The 24,602-nt window shown below is 42.8% G+C and overlaps 1 protein-coding gene across 2 annotated transcripts in view; it reads left to right on the forward strand.

Moving 5' to 3' along the window:
- Positions 1 to 24,211, forward strand: part of LOC140716343 (CLOCK-interacting pacemaker-like) — a 30,349-nt gene extending 6,138 nt beyond the window's left edge. The window contains exons 1-4 of one of the 2 annotated variants that reach the window (XM_073028985.1): positions 4,143 to 4,449; positions 10,188 to 10,410; positions 14,301 to 14,458; positions 19,724 to 24,211. In XM_073028985.1, coding sequence (XP_072885086.1) covers positions 10,215 to 10,410; positions 14,301 to 14,458; positions 19,724 to 20,653 — 1,284 coding nt within the window. In that variant the 5' untranslated portion in view covers positions 4,143 to 4,449; positions 10,188 to 10,214 and the 3' untranslated portion in view covers positions 20,654 to 24,211. Of the gene's footprint in view, positions 1 to 4,142; positions 4,450 to 10,187; positions 10,411 to 14,300; positions 14,459 to 19,723 lie in introns of those variants that run through there. The other variant, XM_073028984.1, reaches the window with a different exon arrangement.
- The last annotated feature ends 391 nt before the right edge of the window (positions 24,212 to 24,602 follow it).

The raw sequence follows: 24,602 nt of genomic DNA on the forward strand, positions 1-24,602 counted from the left end.
TCAATGGGCTTTGGTGTGAACAGGCAGAGGCGAGGGTAGGTTCCTGTAAGTTGTTTTTTTTTTCTCATTCAATTTCTTTTTTAACTAGTAAGTTTAGAGAGAATGCCAGGCAGGATGTTGGAATTCTCCTCTTGCAGGATGTGGGAAGTCAGGGAGAACTCCGGTGTCCCTGACGATGACATCTGCAAGTAGTGCATCCAGCTCCTAACAGTTGGGGAACTGGAGCAGGAGCTGGATGATCTCCGGATCATTCGGGAGAATAAGGAGTTTATAGATAGTAGTGTCAGGGAGGTAGCTACGCCAAAGGAGCAGGGCACAGGTAATTGGGTTACCGTCAGGCGAGGGAAGGGGAAAGGGCAGGCAGAGCAGGATTCCCCTGTGGCCATTCCCCTCAACAACAAGTATACTGATTTGGATACTGTTGGGGGGGGGGGGGATGACTTACCTGGGACAAGCTGGCACCGAGTCTGGTTCTACAGTGCAGAAGGGAGGGGGGAAGAAGAGGAGAGTGGTAGTGATAGGGGACTCGATAGTTAAAGAGGTACAGACAGGAGGTTCTGGGGTCGTGATAGAGACTCCCGGATGGTTTGTTGCCTCCCGGGTGCCAGAGTCAGGGATGTCTCTGATCGCGTGCACGGCATTCTGAAATGGGAGGGTGAGCAGCCAGATGTCATGGTACACATCGCTACCAATGACGTAGGAAGAAAGAGTGAGGAGGTCCTGAAGAGTGAGTACAGAGAGCTTGGTAGGAAGTTGAAAAACAGGACCTCAAGGGTAGTAATCTCAGGATTGCTACCTGTGCCATGTGCCAGTGAGGGTAAGTGAATACATGGCTGAGGAACTGGTTTCAGATTTTTGGATCATGGTGGGACCTGTACCAGAGAGTTGTGTTACACCTGAACTACAGGGGGACCAATATCCTTGCAGGAAGGTTTGCTAGAGAAGGGTTTAAACTAGATTTGCAGAGGGATGGGAACCAGAATGCCAGAGCAGATAGTGGAGTGAGGTCAAAAATAAATGAAGTTGAAAGATCATGCAAAGTCAGAAATAGAAGGGTTGTTTGTGTGTGGTGGTAATAATCTTCAGAGGTGTCTATTTCAATGCAAGGAGTATTGTGGAGAAGACAGACGAGCTGAGGGTGTGGATTGACACATGGAATTATGACTTGGCTACGGGAAGGGCAGGACTGACAGCTTAACGTTCCAGGGTTCTGATGTTTCAGACGTGATAGAGGCAGAGGGATGGTGGGTGGGGGGGGCGGGGGGGTAGCATTGCTAGTCAGGGAAAATGTTATAGCTGTGGTCAGGCAGGACAGATTAGAGGGCTTGTCTACTGAGGCCATATGGGTGGAGCTGAGAAACAGGAAAGGTATGACCACCCAATAGTCAGCGAGAATTGGAGAAGCAAATCTGCAGAGAGATAGCAGACAACTGCAAGAAACTTAAAGTTGTGATAGTAGGGGATTTTTCCACATTGATTGGGACGCCCATACTGTTAAAGGTCTAGACAGGTTAGATTTTGTAAACTGTGTTCAGGAAAGTTATCCAAATCAATATATAGAAGTACCAACTAGAGAGGATGCAATATTAGATCTCCTATTAGGAAATGAGTTAGGACAAGTGATGGAAGTGTGTGTAGGGGAACACTTTGGGTCTAGTGATCATAACGCCATTAGTTTCAACTTGGTCATGGATAAAGGTAGATCTGGTCCTCGGGTTAAGATACTAAACTGGAAAAAGGCCAAATTTGAAGAAGTGAGAAAGGATCTAAAATGAGTGGATTTTCTCTCGCAAGGATGTAATTGGTAAGTGGGAGGCCTTCAAAGGAGAAATTTTGAGAGTGCAGAGTTTGTATGTTTCTGTCAGGATTAAAGGCAAAGTGAATAAGAATAAGGAACCTTGGTTTTCAAGGGATATTGGAAATCTGATAAAGAAAAAGAGAGATGTATGACAGGTATAGGCAACAAGGAACAAATAAGGTGCTTGAGGAGTATAAAAAGAGTAAGAAAATACTTAAGAAAGAAATCAGGAGGGCTAAAAGAAGACATGAGGTTGCTTTGGCAGTTAAGGTGAAGGATAATCCTAAGAGCTTCTACAGGTATATTAAGAGCAAAAGGATAGTGAGGGATAAAATTGGTCCTCTTGAAGATCAGAGTGGTCAGCTATGTATGGAACCAAAAGAAATGGGGGAGATCTTAAATGGGTTTTTTGCATCTGTATTTACTAAGGAAACTGGTAGGAGTCTATGGAAGTAAGGCAAACAAGTAGTGAGGTCATGGAACCTTTACAGATTAAAGAGGAGGAGGTGCTTGCTGTCTTGAGGCAAATCAGAGTAGATAAATCTCCAGGACCTGACAGGGTATTCCTTCGGGCCTTGAAGGAGACTAGTGTTGAAATTGCAGGGGCCCTAGCAGATATATTTAAAATGTTGGTATCCATGGGTGAGGTGCTGAATGATTGGAGGATAGCTCATGTTGTTCTGTTGTTTAAAAAAGGCTCTAAAAGTAACCCGGGTATTTATAGACGGATAAGTTTGATGTCAGTAGTAGGTAAATTATTGGAAGGAGTACTAAGAGATAGGATCTACAAGTATTTGGATAGATAGGGATTTATTAGGGAGAGTCAACATGGCTTTGTGCATGGTAGGTCATGTTTAACCAATCTATTAGAGTTTTTCGAGGAGGTTACCAGGAAAGTGGATGAAGGGAAGACAGTGGACGTTGTCTACATGGACTTCAGTAACGCCTTTGACAAGGTCCCGCATGGGAAGTTAGTTAGGAAGATTCAGTTGCTACATATACATGGTGAGGTAGTAAATTGGATTAGACATTGGCTCAATGGGAGAAGCCAGAGAGTGGTAGTGAAGAATTGCTTCTCGGAGTGGAGGGCCTGTGACTAGTGGTGTGCCACAGGGAACAGTGCTGGGTCCATTGTTATTTGTCATCTATATCAATGATCGGGATGATGATGTGGTAAATTGGATCAGCAAATTTGCTGAGGATACAAAGATTGGAGGTGTAGTGGACAGTGAGGAAGGTTTTCAAAGCTTGCAGAGGGATCTGGACCAGCTGGAAAAATGGGCTGAAAAATGGCAGATGGAGTTTAATGCAGACAAGTGTGAGGTATTGCACTTTGGAAGGACAAACCAAGATAGAACATACAAGGACACTGAGGAGTGCAGTAGAACAGAGGGAACTGAGAATACAGATACATAATTCCCTAAAAGTGGCATCACAGGTAGATAGGGTCGTAAAGAGAGCTTTTGGCACATTGGCCAATATAAATCAAAGTATTGAGTAGAGGTAGTCCCCGAGTTACAAATGTCTGACTTACGAAGAACTCATACTTCCGAACCAAGGAAGGAGAACGCCGTCCGCCATTTTAAGTTGAATCACGACGCTGTCCAACATTTTAAATCGTTGCTGTTGACACTGTGTTGTGTGTGTGTAACTTTGTATTTGGCAAATTTTTCTTATCAAGATTTACCGTGACACCCCCCCCCCCCCCCTTTCCGATCGGCTGGTGGCGCAGTGAGATCAGCGCCGGGCTCGAGAACGGAGGTTCCTGAGTTTGATCCAGTGATAGATTGCTTCTGAGTGCGCTCTCCATCCGTGCCGGGTTGATGTCGAGCTCGCAACTCGACCTCGTTTAAAAAAAACACTGCCACCTCCAGTTTAAATTCCCTCACGGAATATTGTAGAGTAATGGTCGCCAACCAGTTGATCGCGATCAACCAATCAATCTTTGAGACTTTCCCAGTAGATCCCGAAAAAAAAAAAAGAAAAATAAATACACAAATACATTATGCCTGATAAACCTTTTGGTGCAAATAGGTAGTAACTTCTACTTTGAAAAAGGACCACTTGACAACTTCATGCCCAAAAGGAACAACTTTATCTAGGACGGTAAAACGATATACGCATACAGAGATTTTCACTAATGCACACCAGGCAGAAAAGACCAGAAGGAAAACCCCGCAACCCCGGAAACAGTCTCTCTTTACAAACGGTTTTCCGTAGCGGGAGTATTGCTATATTACCATGATCCTAATTGGTATTAACTTAACTTTATAATGCTCACATTACAACCCTTCTCCCCCTTTAAATTCCAACATTCCCCAAATGTACAAGAAATGGGAAACAAAACCAGTGGTGTCATTAGCTTGCGTACCCCTGAAACTTATACTAGTGTCTCAGTTAGTTTACCAATACCAGGAAAGTTGAGGAGCTGAAATTGGGGTTGAAGGCCCAGCAAACATGCTGCTCAGAGGACGAGGATCGACAGTGTTAAAGGACTTGTCACTCTGTGAATATTTTTTCACGACAGTTTGATGAATCCCTGGATGTAATGCAAACAGCTCAACTTGTTGTATTTGTCAGAATGGCTTTCCAGGATTTTACAACAAAGGAGGACTTCCTCACTCTTTTGCACTTAAAGGAGAGAACAAGAGGTGAGGATATTTACAATGAGTTTTTTTTAAATGTCCGTGGAAATGACATCCCCATTCATAAACTGGTGGCAATTACTACTGATGGGGCTCCAGCAATGCGCGGTTTTTATAGCACTGTGCCGTAATGACCCCGATTTTCCTGACTTCCTGGATTATCACTGTGTGATTCATCAGCAGGCCTTGGCTGGGAAGATTGTGGACTTTTCTCATGTAATGGCACTGGTGGTCAAACTAATAAACTTGACTCGAGCAAAAGCGCTTCAGCACCGCTTATTCAAGGTGTTATTGGATGAACTCAATGCCACTATGGCCTGTTTGATATGCTAGTTACAGTGTTTTCTTGGTTAAATTAATTTGAAAGTTTGACAAAAGTATTTTATGTAATTAAAATACAATTAGCCCAAGTAAAGGGCCTCAAGTTGGAAGTACAATCTGAGCTGTTTTCTCTAAACGATTTAGTCGGTCGATCTTGCCTTTCACTAAGGCGGAGGTAGGGGATCTTGGGCTTAAAAAGGTTGGTGACCACTATCGTGGAGGATGAAATACCCAAACCCAGCACAGCCCCCACTTGTCCCATTTAACCTGTCTCAGTGCGGTGGCTTTAGGACCCGGGGAATTCAGTGTGGCGGTCCTTGGGACCCGGCGGAGCTTGAGAGCTGGCAAAGCTTGGGACCCACCGTCCACAGTGTTTCTGTTCCGTTGACAGGAAGCAATCACGATTGAAAATAAAGTGGAAATAAAGCGTTTGGAAAGAGGTGAAACACCATTGGTCACTGGAAAAGCGTTAGGCTACAGTCAGTCAATGATCAGAACAATTTTAAAGGATAACGGATAAAGTGAGAATAATGGAGCATGTGAAAGGCCTGCCCCGAAGAAAGCTACAAATATTATTAAGCAACGCAGTGGTTTAATTATTGGAATACATATGTTAAGTGTTTTATATGCATAGAAAGATAAAATACATACTATATACTAAGACAAACGTTTGACTAAGTGACGCTAAATAATACTGGATGTACTTGTTCCGACTTGAGTACAAATCTGCCTTAAAGATGGACTCAGGAACAGAACTCATTCATAACCCAGGGACTGCCTGTATAAGAGTTGGAATGTTATGGTGAGGTTGTATAAGACATTGGTGAGGCCAAATTTGGAGTATTGTGTGCAGTTTTGGTCACCTAATTACAGGAAGGATAATAACTTGAGAAACTGAATTACAGAGAAAGGTTAAATAGGTTAATACTTTATTCCCTGGAGCGTAGAAGAATGAGGGGAGATTTGATAGAGGTATATAAAATTATGATGGGTATAGATAGAGTGGCTATCACTCTATCAAGCAGGCTTTTTCCACTAGGCTAGGGGAGAAAAAAAGGGTGAAAAGGGAAAAGTTTAAAGGGAACATTAGGGGGAGCTTCTTCACACACAGAGTAGTGGGAGTGTGGAATGAGCTGCAGTTGAAGTGGTGAATGCAGGCTCACTCTTAACACTTAAGGAAAACTTGGACAGGTATATGGATGAGAGCGGTATAGAGGGATATGTTCTAGGTGCGGGTCAGTGGGACTAGGCAGAAAAATGGTTCGGTACAGCTAAGAAGGGCCAAAAGGCCTGTTTCTGTGCTGTAATGTTCTATGGTTCAAACGTGTCCCTACCTTAGAAATTACTGGGCTTCCCTATAGCACTCTATTTTACTAAGCTCCATGTACCTATCTAAAAGTCTCTTAAAAGACCCTGTCGTATCTGCCTCCACCACCATTTCCGGCAACCCATTCCACACACTCACCACTCTCTGAGTTAAAAACTTACCCCTGACATCTCCTCTGTACAAACTCCCCAGCACCTTAAACCTGTGTCCTCTTGTGGCAACCATTTCAACCCTGGGAAAAAGCCTCTGACTATCCACACAATCGATCCCTCTCATCATCTTATACGCCTCTATCAGGTCACCTCATCCTCTGTCGCTCCAAGGGGAAAATGCTGATTTCAATCAATCTATTTTCAAAATGCATGCTCCCCAATCTAGGCAACGCCCTTGTAAATCTCCTCTGCACCCTTTCTATGGTTTCCACATTCTTCCTGTAGTGAGGTGACCAGAACTGAGCATAGTACTCCGAGTGGGGTTTGACCAGGGTCCTATATAGCTGCAATGTTACCTCTTGGCTCTTAAACTCAATCCCACGATTGATGAAGGCCAATGCATCGTATGCCTTCTTAACCACAGAGTCAACCTGCGCAGCAGCTTTGAATGTCCTGTGTACTCAGACCCCGAGATCCCTCTGATCCTCTACACTGCCAAGAGTCTTACTATTAATACTATATTCTGCCATCATATTTGACCTACCAAAATGAACCACCTCACACTTACCTGGGTTGAACTCCATCTGCCACTTCTCAAACCAGTTTTGCATCCTATCAATGTCCCGCTGTAACCTCTGACAGCCCTCCACACTATTCACAACACCTCCAACCTTTGTGTCATCAGCAAACTTACTGACCCATCCCTCCACTTCCTCATCCAGATCATTTATAAAAATCACGAAGAGTAGGGGTCCCAGAACAGATCCCTGAGGCACACCACTTGTCACCGACCTCCATGCAGAATATGACCCAACTACAACCACTCTGTGCCTTCTGTGGGCAAGCCAGTTCTGGATCCACACAGCAATGTCCCCTTGGATCCCATGCCTCCTTACTTTCTCAATAAGCCTTGCATGCGGTACCTTAACAAAAGCTTTGCTGAAATCCATATACAGCTGTACACTACGTCTACTGCTGTTTAGTCACATCCTCAAAAAAAATTCAATCAGGCTTGTAAGGCATGACCTGCCTTTCACAAAGCCATGCTGACTATTCCTAATCATATTATGCCTCTCCAAATGTTCTTAAATTCTGCCTCTCAGGATCTTCTCCATCAACTTACCAACCAAGGTAAGACTCACTTATCTATAATTTCCTGGGGCATCTCCACTCTCTTGAATAATGGAACAACATCCGCAATCCTCCAATCCTCTGGAATATCTCCCATCCCTGTTGATGATGCAAAGATCATCGCCAGAGACTCAGCAATCTCATCCCTCAGCTCCCACAGTAGCCTGGGGTACATCTTATCCAGTTCCGGTGACTCATCCAACTTGATGCTTTCCAAAAGCTCCAGCACATCGTCTTCCATAATATCTACATGCTCAAACTTTACAATCTGCTGTAAGTCATCCTTAAAATTGCCAAAATCATTTTCTGTAGTGAATACTGAAGCAAAGTACCTCTGCTGTCTTCTCCAGTTCCATACACATTTTTCCACTGTCACACTTGATTGATCCTATTCTCTCACATCTTATCCTCTTGCTCTTCACATACTTGGAGAATGCCATGGGGGTTTTACTTAATCCTATCCGCCAAGGCCTTCTCATGGCCCTTTCTGGCTCTCCTAATTTCATTCTTAAGTTCCTTCCTGCTAGCCTTATAATCTTCTAGGTCTCTATCATTGCCTAGTTTTTTTAACCTTTCGCAAGCTTCTCTTTTCTTCTTGACTAGATTTACAATAGCCTTTGGTTCCTGTACCCTACCATCCTTTTCCTGCCTCATTGGAACATACCTATGCAGAACCCAACGCAAATATCCCCTGAACATTTGCCACATTTCTTCCATACGTATCCCTGAGAACATTTGTTTCCTATTTATGCTTCCGAGTTCCTGCCTGATAGCCTCAAATTTCCCCTTACTCCAATTAAACGTTTCCCTAACTTGTCTGTTCCTATTCCTCTCCAATGCTATGGTAAAGGAGATAGAATTATGATCTCTATCTCCAAAATGCTCTCCCACTGAGAGACCAAACACCTGACCAGGTTCATTTTCCAATACCAGATCAAGTACAGCCTCTCCTCTTGTAAGCTTATCTACATATTGTGTCAAGAAACCATCCTGAACACACCTAACGAACTCCACCCCATCTAAACCTCTCGCTGTAGGGAGATGCCAATCGATATTTGGGAAATTAAAATCTCCCACCATGACAACCCTGTTATTATTGCACCTTTCCAGAATCTGTCTCTCTATCTGCTCCTCGATGTCCACTGTTACTAGTGGGTGCTCTATAAAAAAACACCCAGTAAAGTTATTGACCCCTTCGTGTTCCTAACTTCCACCCACAGAGACTCCGTAAACAATCCCTCCATGACTTCCTCTTTTTCTGCAGCAGTGACACCATCTCTGATCAACAGTCCATGCCCCCACCTCTTTTGCCTCCCTCCCTACCCTTTCTGAAACATCTAAAGCCTGGCACTCAAAGTAACCATTCCTGTCCCTGAGCCATCCAAGTCTCTGTAATGGCCACAATATCATAGCAACAAGTACTGATCCATGCTCTAAGCTCATCTGCTTTGTTCAAAATACTCCTTGTATTAAAATAGACACATCTCAAACCATCGGTCTGAGCGTGTCCCTTCTCTATCACCTGCCTATCCTCCCACTCACACTGTCTCCAAGCTTGCTCTGTTTGTGAGCCAACCGCCTCTTTCTCTGTCACTTCAGTTTGGTTCCCACCCCCAGCAATTCTAGTTTAAGCTCTCCCTAATAGCCTTTGTGAACCTCCCCGCCAAGATATTGGTCCCCCTTGGATTCAAGTGCAACCAATCCTTTCTTTTGAATGAAGAGTTCTGATGTGTGCCTTTGACTGGAAATTCTAAATCTTTCCCTTTCTACAAATGCTGCCTGACCTGCTGAGTGTTTCTGACATTTTTTTGTTTTTATTTCAGGTTTCCAGCATTCACAATTTTTAAAATTCTAATTATGAATGGAATAGTTAAATTATTAAGAATGATGTACAAGTAAGCAGTGAATGGGAGGATGGGTACAAAGAACATCCCAGTCCATTTGATATTTGGTCTGGAGCCAAGTGGTAAAACTGGAACTAGACATTAGTGTGAGAGAAAATGCCATCAACACCACTTGCCATTACTTTGTTGAAGGTTGAGAGCAGACTGACTGGGCAGTAAATTAACCTGATAGGATTTGTCCTACTTTTTTGTGAACAGGACATACCTGGGCAATTTTCCACAATGTCAGTTAAGTGCCATAGTTCTGGCACACGAGTCTTCTGACTTCAGCTGGAATGCAGTCTGGTCCCAAGACCTTCACTGTTTTTAGTGCTCAGCTATTTCTCAATGCCATGCAAGTGAACTGGAACAGTTTGAGATTGGCCTCTGTGGTAATGGTGATTTGGACTGATTTGAATAATCTGTTCTGCATTTCGGCCTCAATGTGAATGTCAATGCTGTAGCCTTTTCTTTAGCATGTCCCACTATGTGTTTGGTCCAGTCCAAATGTTGACCAAAGAGCTGAATTCCAGAGCTGAGTTGAATGAGTGCCTTTGACAACAAGCTAATATTTGACAGTGTGGCGGCAGAGCATCCTGGTAAAATTGAAGTCAAGGGAGAACACTCAGTGATTGGATTTGCACCAAGAAAGATGGCCCCCTTCTCTTTTCTCGAGAAAAGCATTATATTCAACATTTCCTAACCTGGTAGTGCAGTTGATCCTTTGTAAATATTTTCATGCACCATCTTTTTCTTTATTTTTTAAAAAATATATAGAAGGGTAAATAGTAGCTTTGTAGCACCTCTCTCTTTGTAAACAATGGCAGAGCTGGACGAACGGCTGTAAGCTACATTATGTCAATGTAATGCATTTGTTAAAATTGACACAATTTGCAATCCAAAATCAATGAATAACACTCTTTTCTCCAGAACGTTTTTCAGACTGTGAATGTGTCCATGACTAAGGTGTCCATGGCTGAAAACTGCAGATCATCACGCAAAAGCGTGAAAGAGAAGATTAGTGGGGTATCCATTAAATCAGAGAATTCATCGGAAGCTAGATACGAGCAATCAGAGAAAAATCCTTCTGCCATTGCCGCGAAGAAACCAAAGTCAATACCAGGAGAGTCAGAAAAAGATTCTGGATTTTCAGGTAATCAGAATGCATTATGGATTAGTTGGAGATTTGGAATGCTACCTTTCTTTTATGGGATCCTATAATAACTTGGATCATGAAATCGATGGGAGTTTTGTTTCATTGTTTGTATGTCTAATATTGAGCTGTATACATGTTGGTGAGTCATGACGAGCAGTACAGAAAACATTCTGCACACAGCACAATGGGGAAGAGAAATAGGAAGCAGGAGCCATCAGTCATACTTGAGCCTTTCTAACTCACTTATCATGATGGTGTCTGCTCTCCTTTAGAAAAGCTTTCTTGCCCCTGCCTCTTAATCCTTTGTTCAATTTGTTCCCTCTTGTGTGAGCATTAACTTTCCCCACTGGTTAGAACAATCAAACGTCCAAGTGAAAATATGGGCCATTTATGATGGCAGAGGAAGTAAGTCCTTTCAGTCATGGCCCCTTTTAGGGGAATTAGCCACTTGATGGCCAACTTGTCAGGCCTCCCAAAAACCTATTGCTTTTAATTAGGTAACTGGCGGCAGAAACTGCTGTAGCTGTTGGTGGGCTCAGCCAGTCATTGTAGAGGACATAGATTAATATTTAATATGTGAACTGTCTCTCAAAATTCTTGGGTAGAAGATCCCACTCCACTTGCTTTTGACAATTAAGGCTTTCCACTGTCTTATCTTCTTAAGTTTTGCATTATTTTCAGAAATTTGGCTACTTTCCTTTCCCAAGCACATCCATCCCTCCAGGGTTGAGATGAAATGAGAACCAGCTCCAACTTCTGGAAACCACCCCCATTGACAGCTGTCCGTTCTAAGGCACAGATGTGATGACCAGTATAGAACTATTACAGACGTCTGCCTGACTTCTGAGAAATGTTGTTTCCTCCCAATCCCTATGGTTCATTGCGTTCTATGCACATATCAGGTTTATGTTTAAAATGTGGGCTGTTACTATACCTTCGCTTTCAAACTGGCTGGGATGTACTTGCATTAAATCCAAAACGGGATTTAACTTTTTCTTTTTAACTCTCTTTTTGCACTACTTGTTTACATTACTGTGTGTGTATTAATTACAGTTTTTATTAAATATTGCAATGTACTGTCACCGCAAGACAACAACAAATTTCGCGATTTATCTCTGTTTTTAAACCTGATTTTGATGCTGATTTTAATTCTATTGGGTTCTGTTTGGGATTGCTTATGTCTGATGCTCTTTTCTATTATTTGATTGATTTCAGAAGGTATTTCCTATTATGAATACAGAGACAATGCAAAAAAATTTGTCCTTATGATACACTTGAAGGCAAAATAAGAGTCTGGACATAAGCTAGTAACACACAGAGATGTCATTGAGCCATTGTTCCTATGCCAACTCTTTGCTAGGGCTATCTCATTAGTTCCATGACCCTGTATGTTGTTTCCCCAAAGTCCTTTTGAAATCTGCTCCTGAATCTTTGGTAGATAACCCTGCCAACAAGCCAAAATATGTTGCAGTGATGATTGGTCCTCAGAGTACACTGTAGACATTTTACCACACTATTTTCCCACCAGTCCTCCACCTCTGAAAAAATCTAACTGCCCATCAGTAAAGCACTGTCCACAACTTTGTCAGATGTTGAGGCTTTGAGGATTCTACAACTCTACAAATCTCTGGTGAGACCGCACTTAGAGTATTGTGTTCAATTCTGGACACCTCATTATAGGAAAGATGTGGAAGCTATGGAGAGGGTGCAGAGGAGATTTACCAGGATGTTGCCTGGTTTGGAGAACAAGTCATATGAAGTGAGGTTAGCAGAGCTGGGACTTTTCTCTTTGGAGCGTAGAAGAATGACCTCTATCATAATCTTGATAGAGGTCTACAAGATTAAGAGAGGCATAGATAGGGTGGATAGTCAGTACCTGGTTCCCAGGGCACCAATAGCAAACACCAGAGGGCATATGTATAAAATTAAGGGAGGGAAGTTTAGGGGAGACATCAGGGGTAAGTTTTTACACAGAGGGTTGTGAGTGCCTGGAATGACTTGCCAGGGATGGTCGTGGAGGCTAAAACATTAGGGGTATTTAAGAGCCTCTTGGACAGGCACATGGATGAAAGAAAAATGGAGGGTTATGGGGTAGTGTGGGTTTAGTACTTTTTTTTGAGGATTATATGGGTTGGCACAACATAGAGGGCTGAAGGGCCTGTATTGTGCTGTAGTGTTCTATGGTTCTATTCAGAAATATTACTGTGCTGTAAAAAATAAGTAAATAAATATATAATTAAAACACTATAATTAAAACATCAAACAAAATGAAATTAATTCCAAAATCAACTTTTCTCCCTCACTCTGTAATGATCCCTATATAGTGTGTGGTATCCAGTGCTAGGTCTAACATGATGGATTAAAGAGCTTTCCTATACTTGTATTTCCACATCAAAAGTTCGGGCGTTAATGTAGAGAAGCATACATCCTATAAACCAAATGACAGTAGGTTAAGGTAAAGCAGGAACAAACCTGGGAGTTCACATACACAGATCTTTGAAGCTATCTAGACAGATTAGTAATGGAATTTTGTTTTAGATTCTTCGAATCTTGGGTTGGCAAATAAAGCACAAAACCATGAATGTGAAATCCTTAATAAATCATTGATCTAGCTTCAGCTGGAGAATCTGTTTGTAGTCTCCAAATGTCACAGTACTGGGGAGGATGCAATGAAAATTTACTAAAGTGGTATCAGTAATGAGATCTTCAGTTGTGTTGAAGGAACAGAGAAGTTGGGATATAAAAGAATAATGCTGGAGATACTCAGCAGGCCAGGTAGCATAGTACAGACTGAAGCAGAATCAGTTTTAGGTCGATGCCTTTCAATGGGAGATAGACAATTGTGACACATCTATTACATGTGATTCAGCTCTTCCTTCCTTGAGGTTGAGAAGAAAATTGATGCTATTTAATTTTATCTAACTTACTGAGTATTTCAATCATTTTCTCATATGTACATTGTTTTAGTAAAACTGGGTTTCAAAGACGAGTTTATTATCAAGTATTATGTATGTGCAGATGCAATGATAAACTTGCAGTAGCATCTCAGGCTCATGGCATCATATAAGCAGCATTCATAAGAAAAACATAAATTACACAATTTTTGTAAGTAAATGCACAATTAAAACAAAAACAGTCCTTGAGTTGTATAAGATGATGAGAGGCATTGATCATGTGGATAGTCAGGCTTTTCCCCAGGGCTGAATTAGCTAATATGAGAGGACACAGTTTTAAGGTGCTTGGAAGTAGATACAGAGGAGATGTCTGGGGTAAGTTTTTTATTCAGAGAGTGGTGAGTGTGTGGAATGGGCTGCCGGCAATGGTGGTGGAGGCAGATACGATAGGGTCTTTTAAGAGAATTTTGGATAAGTACATGGAGCTTAGAAAAATAGAGGGCTATGGGTAACCCTAGTAATTTCTAAGGTAGGGACATGTTCGGCACAACTTTGTGGGCTGAAGGGCCTGTATTGTGCTGTAGGTTTTCTATGTTTCTTTTTACTGCTATGAGCAGAGAAGGGCAAGGGGAAATGAAATGGAGGGTTTAGATGGATTGAATGAGGGAAAATGGTTTCCACTGCCAGAAGCATAGGTATGAGGATTGCATAGATTTAATTGGCCAAAAAGCTGAGTTATGGCCTGACTTAAAGGATGAAAGAAGTTGATTTCAGAGTAACTTTTTAAAGGGAACTGTATTTGCAGTGCTTAGGAAAGATGAGATGGGTGTAAAATTTTAATAGCTGTTTACATGGAACCGGTTGGTTAAATGGCTTCTTGGTGATATAAGATTCAGTGCTCAGTAGGCAGAGTTTATTTGATCTCCAGTGGACTGGAGGTCTGCAGACAATTGTCAGTTTGATTGTGCTACCCTTTCTGTGCCTTGTTCTTAGACACCAGCTCTGAATACCTGAGTACAGTGGAACACAGCGAGTCGGAGGATCGGTCTGCACCTGCTGAGTTGAATCCTACAGGGAAGTCGAATGCAGCACAAAACTCAATCCCAAGCCTGACTCCTTTCTACTTTGTGAAAAATGTCCTTGTAAAAGAGGTACAGATCCTATGCACCAAGTTTCTGCTTATAATGGAGCATATTGTGCAGTTGTGATCAGCTTGTCAAGTGCGTGGCTGAACTTGGAACTTTGACTAGAATACCTGTTTCAAGTGTGTGTAAGTTTCTTGTACTCTGCTGTGTAAAAAAAAAAACAAAAAAAAAAAACAGCAGGTTAGGTAACATCTGAGGAGGAAAAGCTTAAAATACAAGTTTTTGATTTTTCATCAGAAGCAGGGAGCTCTGACACAAATTGGAAAGGTGGGGTATCTGAAGTTATATTCATTATGAAAATCAAAAGAAACTGCGGATGCTGGAAATAGTCTGATGAAATGTCTTCAACATGAAACATTGACTCTGTTCCTCTTCCACAGGTGCTGACTGGCCTGCTAAATATTTCCAGCATTTTCTGTTTTTATTGTTGAAGCTATTAAGTCTTGAAGGCTGTGATATATTTGTTCCATTTCCCATTGCAGCCCATTATGTTAACTCCGGTTTTCTCGCCTTACCTGCCATGCTGGATATTTTCAATGTTGTTTTTCTGCTTTCTACAACAGTAATGTACTTCATATCTCACAGTTACAGCGTTTATTCTTCTCTCTGTTCATTTCCTTTTTACATCTCTCCCAGACATATCAGCTGTGACTTACAAGCCTTCACCACCCTCTGTCAGCCACCCAGACCAGTCTTTGTGACACTTATTCTTTTCTGGTCTCACAGGCACTCTCTTCTCTCTACACTTAATATGTTTAATTTTAAACTTTCCCTAACTGATTGAACATTAGTTCAATCTGAAGAACCTGTTTTCTTTCTCTGTACACCAGTTAATATACTCTGGCCACTTTATTAGGTACACCTGTTAATGCAAATATTTAATCAGCCAATTATGTCAAGAGGTTCACTTTTTGTTCAGACCAAACATCAGAATGGGGAAGAAATGTGATCAGTGACGTAGACCATGGAATGTCAGTTGCTGCCAGACAGTGTGCCATAGTGTCATAGAATAGTATCATAGAATAGTACTCCACAGAAACAGGCCCTCTGGCCCATCTAGTCTGTGCAGAAGCATCTAAACTGCCTACTCCCATTGACCTGCACTGGGACCACAGCCCTCCATATCCCTTCCATCCATGTACCTATCCAAACTTCTCTTAAACGTTGAAATTGAGCTTGTACTGGCAGCTCATTCCACACTGTCTTCTGAGTGAAGAAGTTTCCCTTCATGTTCCTGTTAAATTTTGTACCCTTAACCCATGACCTCTAGCTATATTCCCACTCATCCTCAGTGGAAAAACCCTGCTTGAATTTACCCGATCTATACCCCTCATAATTTTGTATAGCTCTATCAGATCTCCTCTCAATTTTCTACGTTCCAAGGAATAACGCCCTAGCCCATTCACTCTTTCCTTATAACTGAAGTCCTCCAGTCCTAGCAACATCCTTGTAGTTTGAGTATCCCAAAAACTGCTGATCCCCTGGAATTTTCATGCACATCAGTCTTTAGATTTTACAGAGAATGGTACGAGAAACAAAAGCAATCAGTGAGAGGCAATTGTGCGGGTGAAAGTGTCTTGTTAATGAGAGAGGTTAAAGGAGAGTGGGCAAACTGGTTCAAGCTGCCTGTGCCACGTGCCAGTGAGGGTAAGAGTAGGATGCTCTGGCAGATGAACACATGGCTGAGAAACTGGTGTAGGGGGCAGGGTTTCAGACTTCTAGATCATTGGGACCTCTTCTAGGGCAGGTGGGACCTGTACAAGCGAGATGGGTTACACCTGAACTACAAGGGGACTAATATACTTGCAGGGAGGTTTGCTAGTGTTATTGGGGAGGGCTTAAACTAGATTTGCAGGGGGATGGGAACCAGAGTTCCAGAGTAGATAGTGGAACAGGGGTAAAAATAAATGATGTTAATAGTTCATGCAAAGTCATAAATAGTAAGGGTGTGTGTGGTGGTGATAATTTTCTGAGGTGTGTATATTTCAATGCGAGGAGTATTGTGGGAAAGGCTGACGAGCTGAGGGTGTGGATTGACACATGGAATTATGACATCATAGCCATTACTGAAACTTGGCTACAGGAGGGGCAGGACTGGCAGCTTAATGTTCCAGGGTTCTGATGTTTCAGACGTGATAGAGGCAGAGGGATGAAGGGTGGGGGGGGTGGCTTTGCTAGTCAGTGAAAATATTACAGCAGTGCCTCAGCAGGACAGATTAGAGGGCTTGTCTACTGAGGCCATATGGGTGGAGCTGAGAAACAGGAAAGGTATGACCACAATAATAGGGTTGTATTATAGACCACCCAATAGTCAGCGAGAATTGGAGGAGCAAATCTGCAGAGAGATAACAGACAACTGCAGGAGACAGAAAGTTGTGATTGTAGGGGATTTTAATTTTCCACACATTGATTGGGACTCCCATACTGTTAAAAGTCTAGATGGGTTAGAGTTTGTGAAATGTGTTCAGGAAAGTTTTCTAAATCAATATATAGATGTACCAACTAGGGAGGATGCGATATTAGATCTCCTATTAGGAAATGAGTTAGGGCAGGTGACGGAAGTGTGTGCAGGGGAACACTATGGTTCCAGTGATCATAACGTCATTAGTTTCAACTTGATCATGGATAAAGATAGATCTGGTCCTCGGGTTGAAGTTCTAAACTGGAAAAAGGCCGAATTTGGAGAAAGGATCTAAAAAGCATAGATTGGGACAGGTTGTTCTCTGGCAAGAATGTAAGTGGGAGGCCTTCAAAGGAGATATTTTGAGAGTACAGAGTTTGTATGTTCCTGTCAGGGTTAAAGGCAAAAGGAACCTTGGTTCTCGAGGGATATTGGAACTCTGACAAAGAAGTGAGAGATGTATAACATGTATAGGCAACAGGGAGGAAATAAGATGCTTGAGGAGTATAAAAAGAGTAAGAAAATACTTAAGAAAGAAATCAGGAGGGCTAAAAGAAGACATGAGGATGCTTTGGCAGTCAGGGTGAAGGATAATACTAAGAGCTTCTACAAGTATGTTAAGGGCAAAAGGATAGTAAGGGATAAACTTGGTCCTCTTGAAGATCAGAGTGGTCGGCTATGTATGGAACCAAAAGAAATGGGAGAGATATTAAATGGGTTTTTTGCATCTGTATTTATTAAGGAAACTGGAATGGAGTCTATGGAAACAAGGCAAACAAGTAGGGAGGTCATGGAACTTATACAGATTAAAGAGGAGGAAGTGCTTGCTGTCTTGAGGCAAATCAGAGTAGATAAATCCCCAGGGCCTGACAGGGTATTCCCTCGGACCTTGAAGGAGACTAGTGTTGAAATTGCAGGGGCCCTGGCAGAAATATTTAAAATGTTGATATCCACGGGTCAGGTGCCTGAAGATTGGAGGATAGCTCATGTAGTTCCGTTGTTTAGAAAAGGCTCAGAAAGTAGGCCGGGAAATTATAAGCTGGTAAGTTTGACATCGGTAGTAGGTAAATTATTGGAAGGGGTACTAAGAGATAGGATCTACAAGTATTTGGATAGACAGTGATTTATTAGAAAAAGTCAGCATGGCTTTGTGCATGGTAGGTCATGTTTAACCAATCTATTAGAGTTTTTTGAGGAAGTTACCAGGAAAGTGGATGGCAGTGGACGTTGAATACATGGACTTCAGTAAGGCCTTTGACAAGGTCCCGCATAGGAGGTTAGTTAGGAAGATCCAGTCGCTAGGTACACATGGAAAGGTAGTAAATTGGATTAGACATTGGCTCAATGGAAGAAGCCAAAGAGTGGTAGTGGAGGATTGCTTCTCTGAGTGGAGGCCTGTGACTAGTGGTATGCCACAGGGATCAGTACTGGGTCCATTGTTATTTGTCATCTATATCAATGATCTGGATGATAATGTGGCAAATTGGATCAGCAAATTTACTGATGATACAAAGATTGGAGGTGTAGTGGACAGTGAGGAAGGTTTTCTAAGCTTGCAGAGGTATTTGGACCAGTTGGAGGAATGGGCTGAAAAATGGCAGATGGAGTTTAATGCGGACGAGTGTGAGGTATTGCACTTCGGAAGGTCAAACCAAGGTAGAACATACAAGGTAAATGGTAGGACACTGAGGATTGTAGTAGAACAGGGGGATCTGGGAGTACAGATACATAATTCCCTAAAAGTGGCGTCACAAGTAGATAGGGTTATAAAGAGAGCTTTTGGTACATTGGCCTTTATAAATCAAAGTATTGAGTATAAGAGTTGGAATGTAATGGTGAGGTTGTATAAGACATTGGTGAGACCGAATTTGGAGTATGTGTGCAGTTTTGGTCACCTAATTACAGGAAGGATATTAATAAGGTTGAAAGAGTGCAGAGAAGGTTTACAAGGATGTTGCAGGGACTTGAGAAACTGAATTACAGAGAAAGGTTGAATAGGTTAGGATTTTATTCCCTGGAGTGTAAGAGAATGAGGGGTGATTTGATAGAGGTGTATAAAATTATGATGGGTATAGATAGGGGGAATGCATGCAGACTTTTTCCACTGAGGCCAAGGGAGAAAAAAAACCAGAGGTCATGGGTTAAGGGTGAAGGATGAGAAGTTAGAAGGGAACACTGGGGGGGGGGGGGTGTGGAATGAGCTGCCAGATGAAGTGGTGAATGCGGGCTCACTTTTGACATTTAAGGAAAACTTGGACAGGTATATGGATGAGAGGGGTTTGGAGGGATATGGCCCAGGTGCAGGTCAGTGGGACTAGGCAGAAAAATGGTTCAGCACAGCCAAGAAGGGCCAAAAGGCCTGTTTCTGTGCTGTGATGTTCTATGGTTCTATAGTTCTAAGCTGACTGGAGGGTGACATAAACTCAAATAACCTGTGTTACAACAGTGGTGTGCAGAAGAGCATCTCCGAACACACATGTCATGCCTTGAAGTGGATGGGCTACAATGGTAAAAGACCGCAAAATATACTCAGTGACCATTTTATTAGGTACCAGAATAAAACTTAAATACAACATGAATATATTCCCAGTGTGTTCTAATTTCATATCTTGCCAAGTATTGTAGTCTCTGTGTTTACAATGAAAACTAATTGTGGCGGTTACTATGGGAATGCTGATAAGCTAATTCAGTAATGCAACAAACATTATTGCTTGTTGACACTAAGTGGAGGAATACATTTCTATGAATATGAGTGATCATGTTACACAGTTGCACTGAATGTTGTGTGATCTAGTTGCACAGTGGATTAGTCCATGAGGCATCTGTTATCCACACTTCAACCTAATTATTGTGTCTCCTGTTTTGAACAGCCTGTAGCCATGCCGAGAGAGAACCAGCTACAGACCTGGGAAAACCAGTGTTCCTTTGCTTCCTCACCAGGCCAGACCCAAGTAGTCTTCATCCGACAAACTTTGGCACCTTCCTTGAAAGTTAAGAATGCGGATACAAAGACCGGAATAGGGAAGGACACCTATCTCCCGATCTTAAACTCCTACCCTAGGATTGCCCCACACCCAAACCAAGACCGACACGATAAAGAGAACCAGGAGCAGACAGATCACCATGTGGCCCCGGACAAGTCTACTGATCACAAGAGCAAACGCTTGTGTGTAGATGAGATAGGAGCCCATCAATTGGAATCTTTGTCACCCCAAAATGGACAAAGTACACACACAGCACTGCTAGCAAACTTCCAGGGTCACTGGCAAATTGAGAACTCTAAGCAGCAGCCGTGGTTTGGGACAACAGATACTTTAAATCGGTTTGATGTCTCAGTCTCTCCATCACCAGTGCTGTCTCCAGATCTCACCTCCCAATCTGAATGCTCGGAGTCTTCCTCCTCCTCCTCCATGTTATCCTGTGCTCCGAACACACAGTTGTCTGGTGTTGAGTCGAGATCTGCCCACAGCCTCGCCAAGCAGCGGCGCTTCCGTAACACAGTGGAGATCCTGAACCGCTCTGGGCTCTTGGAGATCACGCTGAGAACCAAAGAGCTGATCCGCCAGAACAGCAACACCCAGCGGCAGATCAGTGAGCTGAAGGAGCACGCTCGCCTCTTCTGCAGCGCAATGAGGAGCAGGGACCCTACAGACATACTCCGGCTGCAGGAGGCCATGAAACACTCTGGAGCATACGGACCAGCAATCAAAACATCTCTCTCCTCTGCTTCTCCTTCCTCCACCTCCAGTCCCAGTTCAGCAGAAAGTCAAGCAACCTCCAACCAAGCACCACCACCATAATCTGGCTGGTGAGCCACAGTCATCGTTGATGAAGAACGCTCTGTGGGACAGACCGCAAGAGCAGAGCTGAGGTAGGAGTTCAGACAGGTTCTTACTGTATGGCAGAATAGGCTTGAGTGGAGGGGGTGAATTGCCAGGGTGACTCATGCTCAGTGGAGGCTTGGAACCAGCACCTGCTTCCCATACCAAGGGTATGTTGGCGTCTATACGTTAACTTTCCACCACTTTTTGGTTTTCCCACCGTGTAAAGCTGACTTTGCTTTAGAAGTTCGTCATTGGTTGTGAAGCTCTTTGGGGCAACATGAAAAAGCAAGCTTTTTATTTAGTAGCATGAACAGAGATGAACAATCTCCATTTATATTCCGGTCTTTGCATGAGCAGTTCCTGATGGAGTTCCATACAACTTCTGGTGAGGGACAACTTAATGCACTCTCATTCTCAGCTTGCTGTAGTTCAGAGCTCTACATTTTGTGTTAACCAACACACAGTCAATCTGTAAGTTGGTTCAGTGCATTCAAATACATCATCTGCTTCCAGTCCAATATTGAAGTTTTGCTCTGTCTAAAGCATGTAGTGCTGTCATATGGATGTTAAAAATATCAGCAATCTGAAGAGCTGGGACTTTTTGCCAGTGTTGTGGAAACCTTCTCTCCTCTTCCCATCAATGGATTGACTCCCAATTCGTCTTGCTGCTGACTGTGGAACTTTGGACATGGCATGTTGTGTACAGTTCTGGTCACCGAATTATAGGAAAGATGTCAACAAAATAGAGAGAGTACAGAGGAGATTTACTAGAATGTTACCTGGGTTTCAGCACCTATGTTACAGAGAAAGGTTGAACAAGTTAGGTCTTTATTCTTTGGAGTGTAGAAAGTTGAGGGGGACTTGATAGAGGTATTTAAAATTATGAGGGGGATAGATAGAGTTGACATGGATAGGCTTTTTCCATTGAGAGTAGGGAAGATTCAAACAAGAGGACATGAGTTGAGAGTTAGGGGGCAAAAGTTTAAGGGGAATTTCTTTTCTCAGAGAGTGGTAGCTGTGTGGAACGAGCTTCCAGTAGAAGTGGTAGAGGCAGGTTCAATATTGTCATTTAAAGTAAAATTGGATAGGCATATGGACAGGAAAGGAATGGAGGGTTATGGGCTGAGTGTAGGTCAGTGGGACTAGGTGAGAGTAAGCGTTCGGCACGGTCTGGAAGGGCTGAGATGGCCTGTTTCCGTGCTGTAATTGTTATATGGTTATGGTTATATGTTTATAATACTTAGCAAAATTTCGTCAGAGTGAGACATTTCCATCCAAGATGATGAACCACTGAGATTGATGCAGAACTTCAGACCATGCCTCCATCAATGTATTGGCCATCAACAGCAAATTCATCTGTTGGATCATCCTGTCCCTTTCAACCGTGAGTAAGGATACCTGCAGTTTTTTGGGAAGTTACCATCACAGTTTCCCTGCAGCCCATGGGGTTGGTTTATTTCTGTACCAGGATGTCTGTGGATTTTGGGTTAGTAGGAAATTAACAGTCACTGAAAACCCTGAATCAGGCTGCATCCACCTGCCAGAGAAGGAAATCAGAAACCTATCCGTACTCCCTTTCTCTCCACTACTACTCTACCTAAAGCAGGGTTTTCTATACCTGTTCCCAACTTTCAGGGTCAGAACTCAGAAAATTACAATGTAAGCAAATTGTCCCCAATCCTAGGGATTGCCCAAGAAGAAAGAGGATTTATTTTCCCTTACTCAGGGAGACTCAGTCACAGAGTGACCAAGAGCAGTTTGTCCCCAGTGAAATCTGTGATAGGTTAAATTATTAATACAAAGCTGAGGTACAGTATTAATGGAACATTGACTCAGCTAATTGAGCAGACTTTGTTGGGGAGGAAATTGTCAGACCTACTGCCAAGATTGTACACCAATCTTTTCCACTTCAGATTCAAGGTAGCACAGCAGGCTGTGGTGCTCTTGCAAGGATAGCTCACTGCTGTATTGGTTCATGGTTGGGAGAGTCATCAGTGCCTTTGTGGGACAGAGTAGATGAAAGTACACATTTGAGTAATGGGTGGGTAGTTATCATCATTATCTGCAGCAGGCAGAGTTCCCATGGCATTGGCTGCTTGGGGAAGATATTGCAGGGAATACCAAGACCTTGCTGTGATTGTTCTGTACCCACACCCCCTTTAAAAACACAAGGCAGAGACCGTGTTTAAGCGGTTTTCCATTTGTCTGTAACATGGTGAGAAGGTACACTGGCAATCTTCCTAACACACATGCAGGCAGAGGAAAGATGTCCAGAAAATGGGTAAAGCATTGAAGGATTTGCTCTGCAGTGGAGGGAATTCCAGTATGTGGGGGGAGGTGGAGGGCCCTGTGTACAGGAGGTACGGCTGCCATTGGGTAAGTTGAAAGGGGAGCCAGCGCAGAAGGGTTGGAAGAATGCGGTTGTTCCAGGATATGATTGGAGGAAGAAGGGTTAGTGGAACTCAGAAGGACCACTGAGGTATCGCAAAGATGAGATCTTAAGTGTTAGCAACTAGAACAATGAAGAGGGAGAAGTAGAGTTCCTCTGTAAAGTTGTGCCCAGTGTAGGCTCAAAGCTTACAAGTACTGCAGTATAATCCACACCTCTTTATACTGGGCTGTGGAAATTCCATAATATAAGCACTGATCCCCAGCTGTGTCCTGCTTGATCAGGCACACAGAGACAGTCCTGTGGGACTTGCTCTTCCTTTGAGAAGTACCACAATTCAAATCAAGTACAAAAAAAATTGCTGCAGGAACTCAGTAGGTCAAGCAGCACCTGGGGGTTGGGGGTGGAATTATCAATGTTTTGAGTAGAGACCCTACATCAGGATTGCTCGATCCACCAGTTCCTGCAGCATTCATTTGCTCCATATACCAGTAGCTGCAGTTTCCTGGGCCTCCGATCAAGTGGTTGATTCATTTCATTGCTGTTTGAAAATACTTGTCCTTTTTAAAATAATTCACTCCCATGGACCTAGCGATGTGATAGAGTGCGAATTTTTGCTTGAAGTCCTTTCCTCCTTGTCTACATGTTTGGATTCCTTTGGCACTGGGATGGACGTATTAACAGATTTGCCAGAGTAAGCCCTGGAGGAAGGATTGGAACAAAGTAACACACAAAATGGTGGAGGAACTCAGCAGGTTAGGCAGCACCTATGAAGAGGGAATAAAGAGATGAAGTTTTGGGTATGACCCTTCACCAGAAATGGAAAGGAAGGGTGAAGAAGCCAGAACAAGATGGTGTAGGAAGGGGAAAGCAATAAGTGGAACCAGGTGAGGGGGGAGAGTAGGTGGTAGGATTGGAACATACCTTAATGTTGATTATTCTTTTTAAACCTAATTCTTCCTTCCTGAACCAGCCATGAGATTCTTTGAACTTTATAGGGGCTGCAAGCCCTGGTTTTGGTCATTTATTTGGATGGGGATGTGAGAATGGTATCTAGCCAGACAGGGAACCAAATGTTAAAGGCTTAAGAGTTGGCAATCACATTTTATATTGTGTTAATGCAAATAAAGTTTATAACTTTATAACTGGAGACATGTATTCATTTTAACCTACAGTGGAATTTTTTAATAGGAAAACATTGGATCAGATTTTACTCATTAAGATTGCATTGCAGATTATAGGTCATGTGTGCCCTGTGATCTGAGGCCACAAATTTTACACAAAAAGATGGGAAAGTGAACTTCACATGCACTCACTGACTAATTTATCCCCTCCCAGGGATTACATGCTTGAGCTCCATTTCATCGTCTTTCTGCATCAAGCTGTGATCAGCACTGCAGGCAAAGGTGGCAGTGACTAAAGGATTGGAGCCAGTGGGAAGGGTTAGGCAAAGCTCTGTATATAGACTGGAGCCAAAATCAAATCTGATGCAAGAGCAGAGTGGAGTTATGCTAGGAACATCCTACATGGTCAAGA

This window comes from Hemitrygon akajei, chromosome 25 (assembly GCF_048418815.1).
Source record: "Hemitrygon akajei chromosome 25, sHemAka1.3, whole genome shotgun sequence".
Taxonomy (NCBI): Eukaryota; Metazoa; Chordata; class Chondrichthyes; order Myliobatiformes; family Dasyatidae; genus Hemitrygon; species Hemitrygon akajei.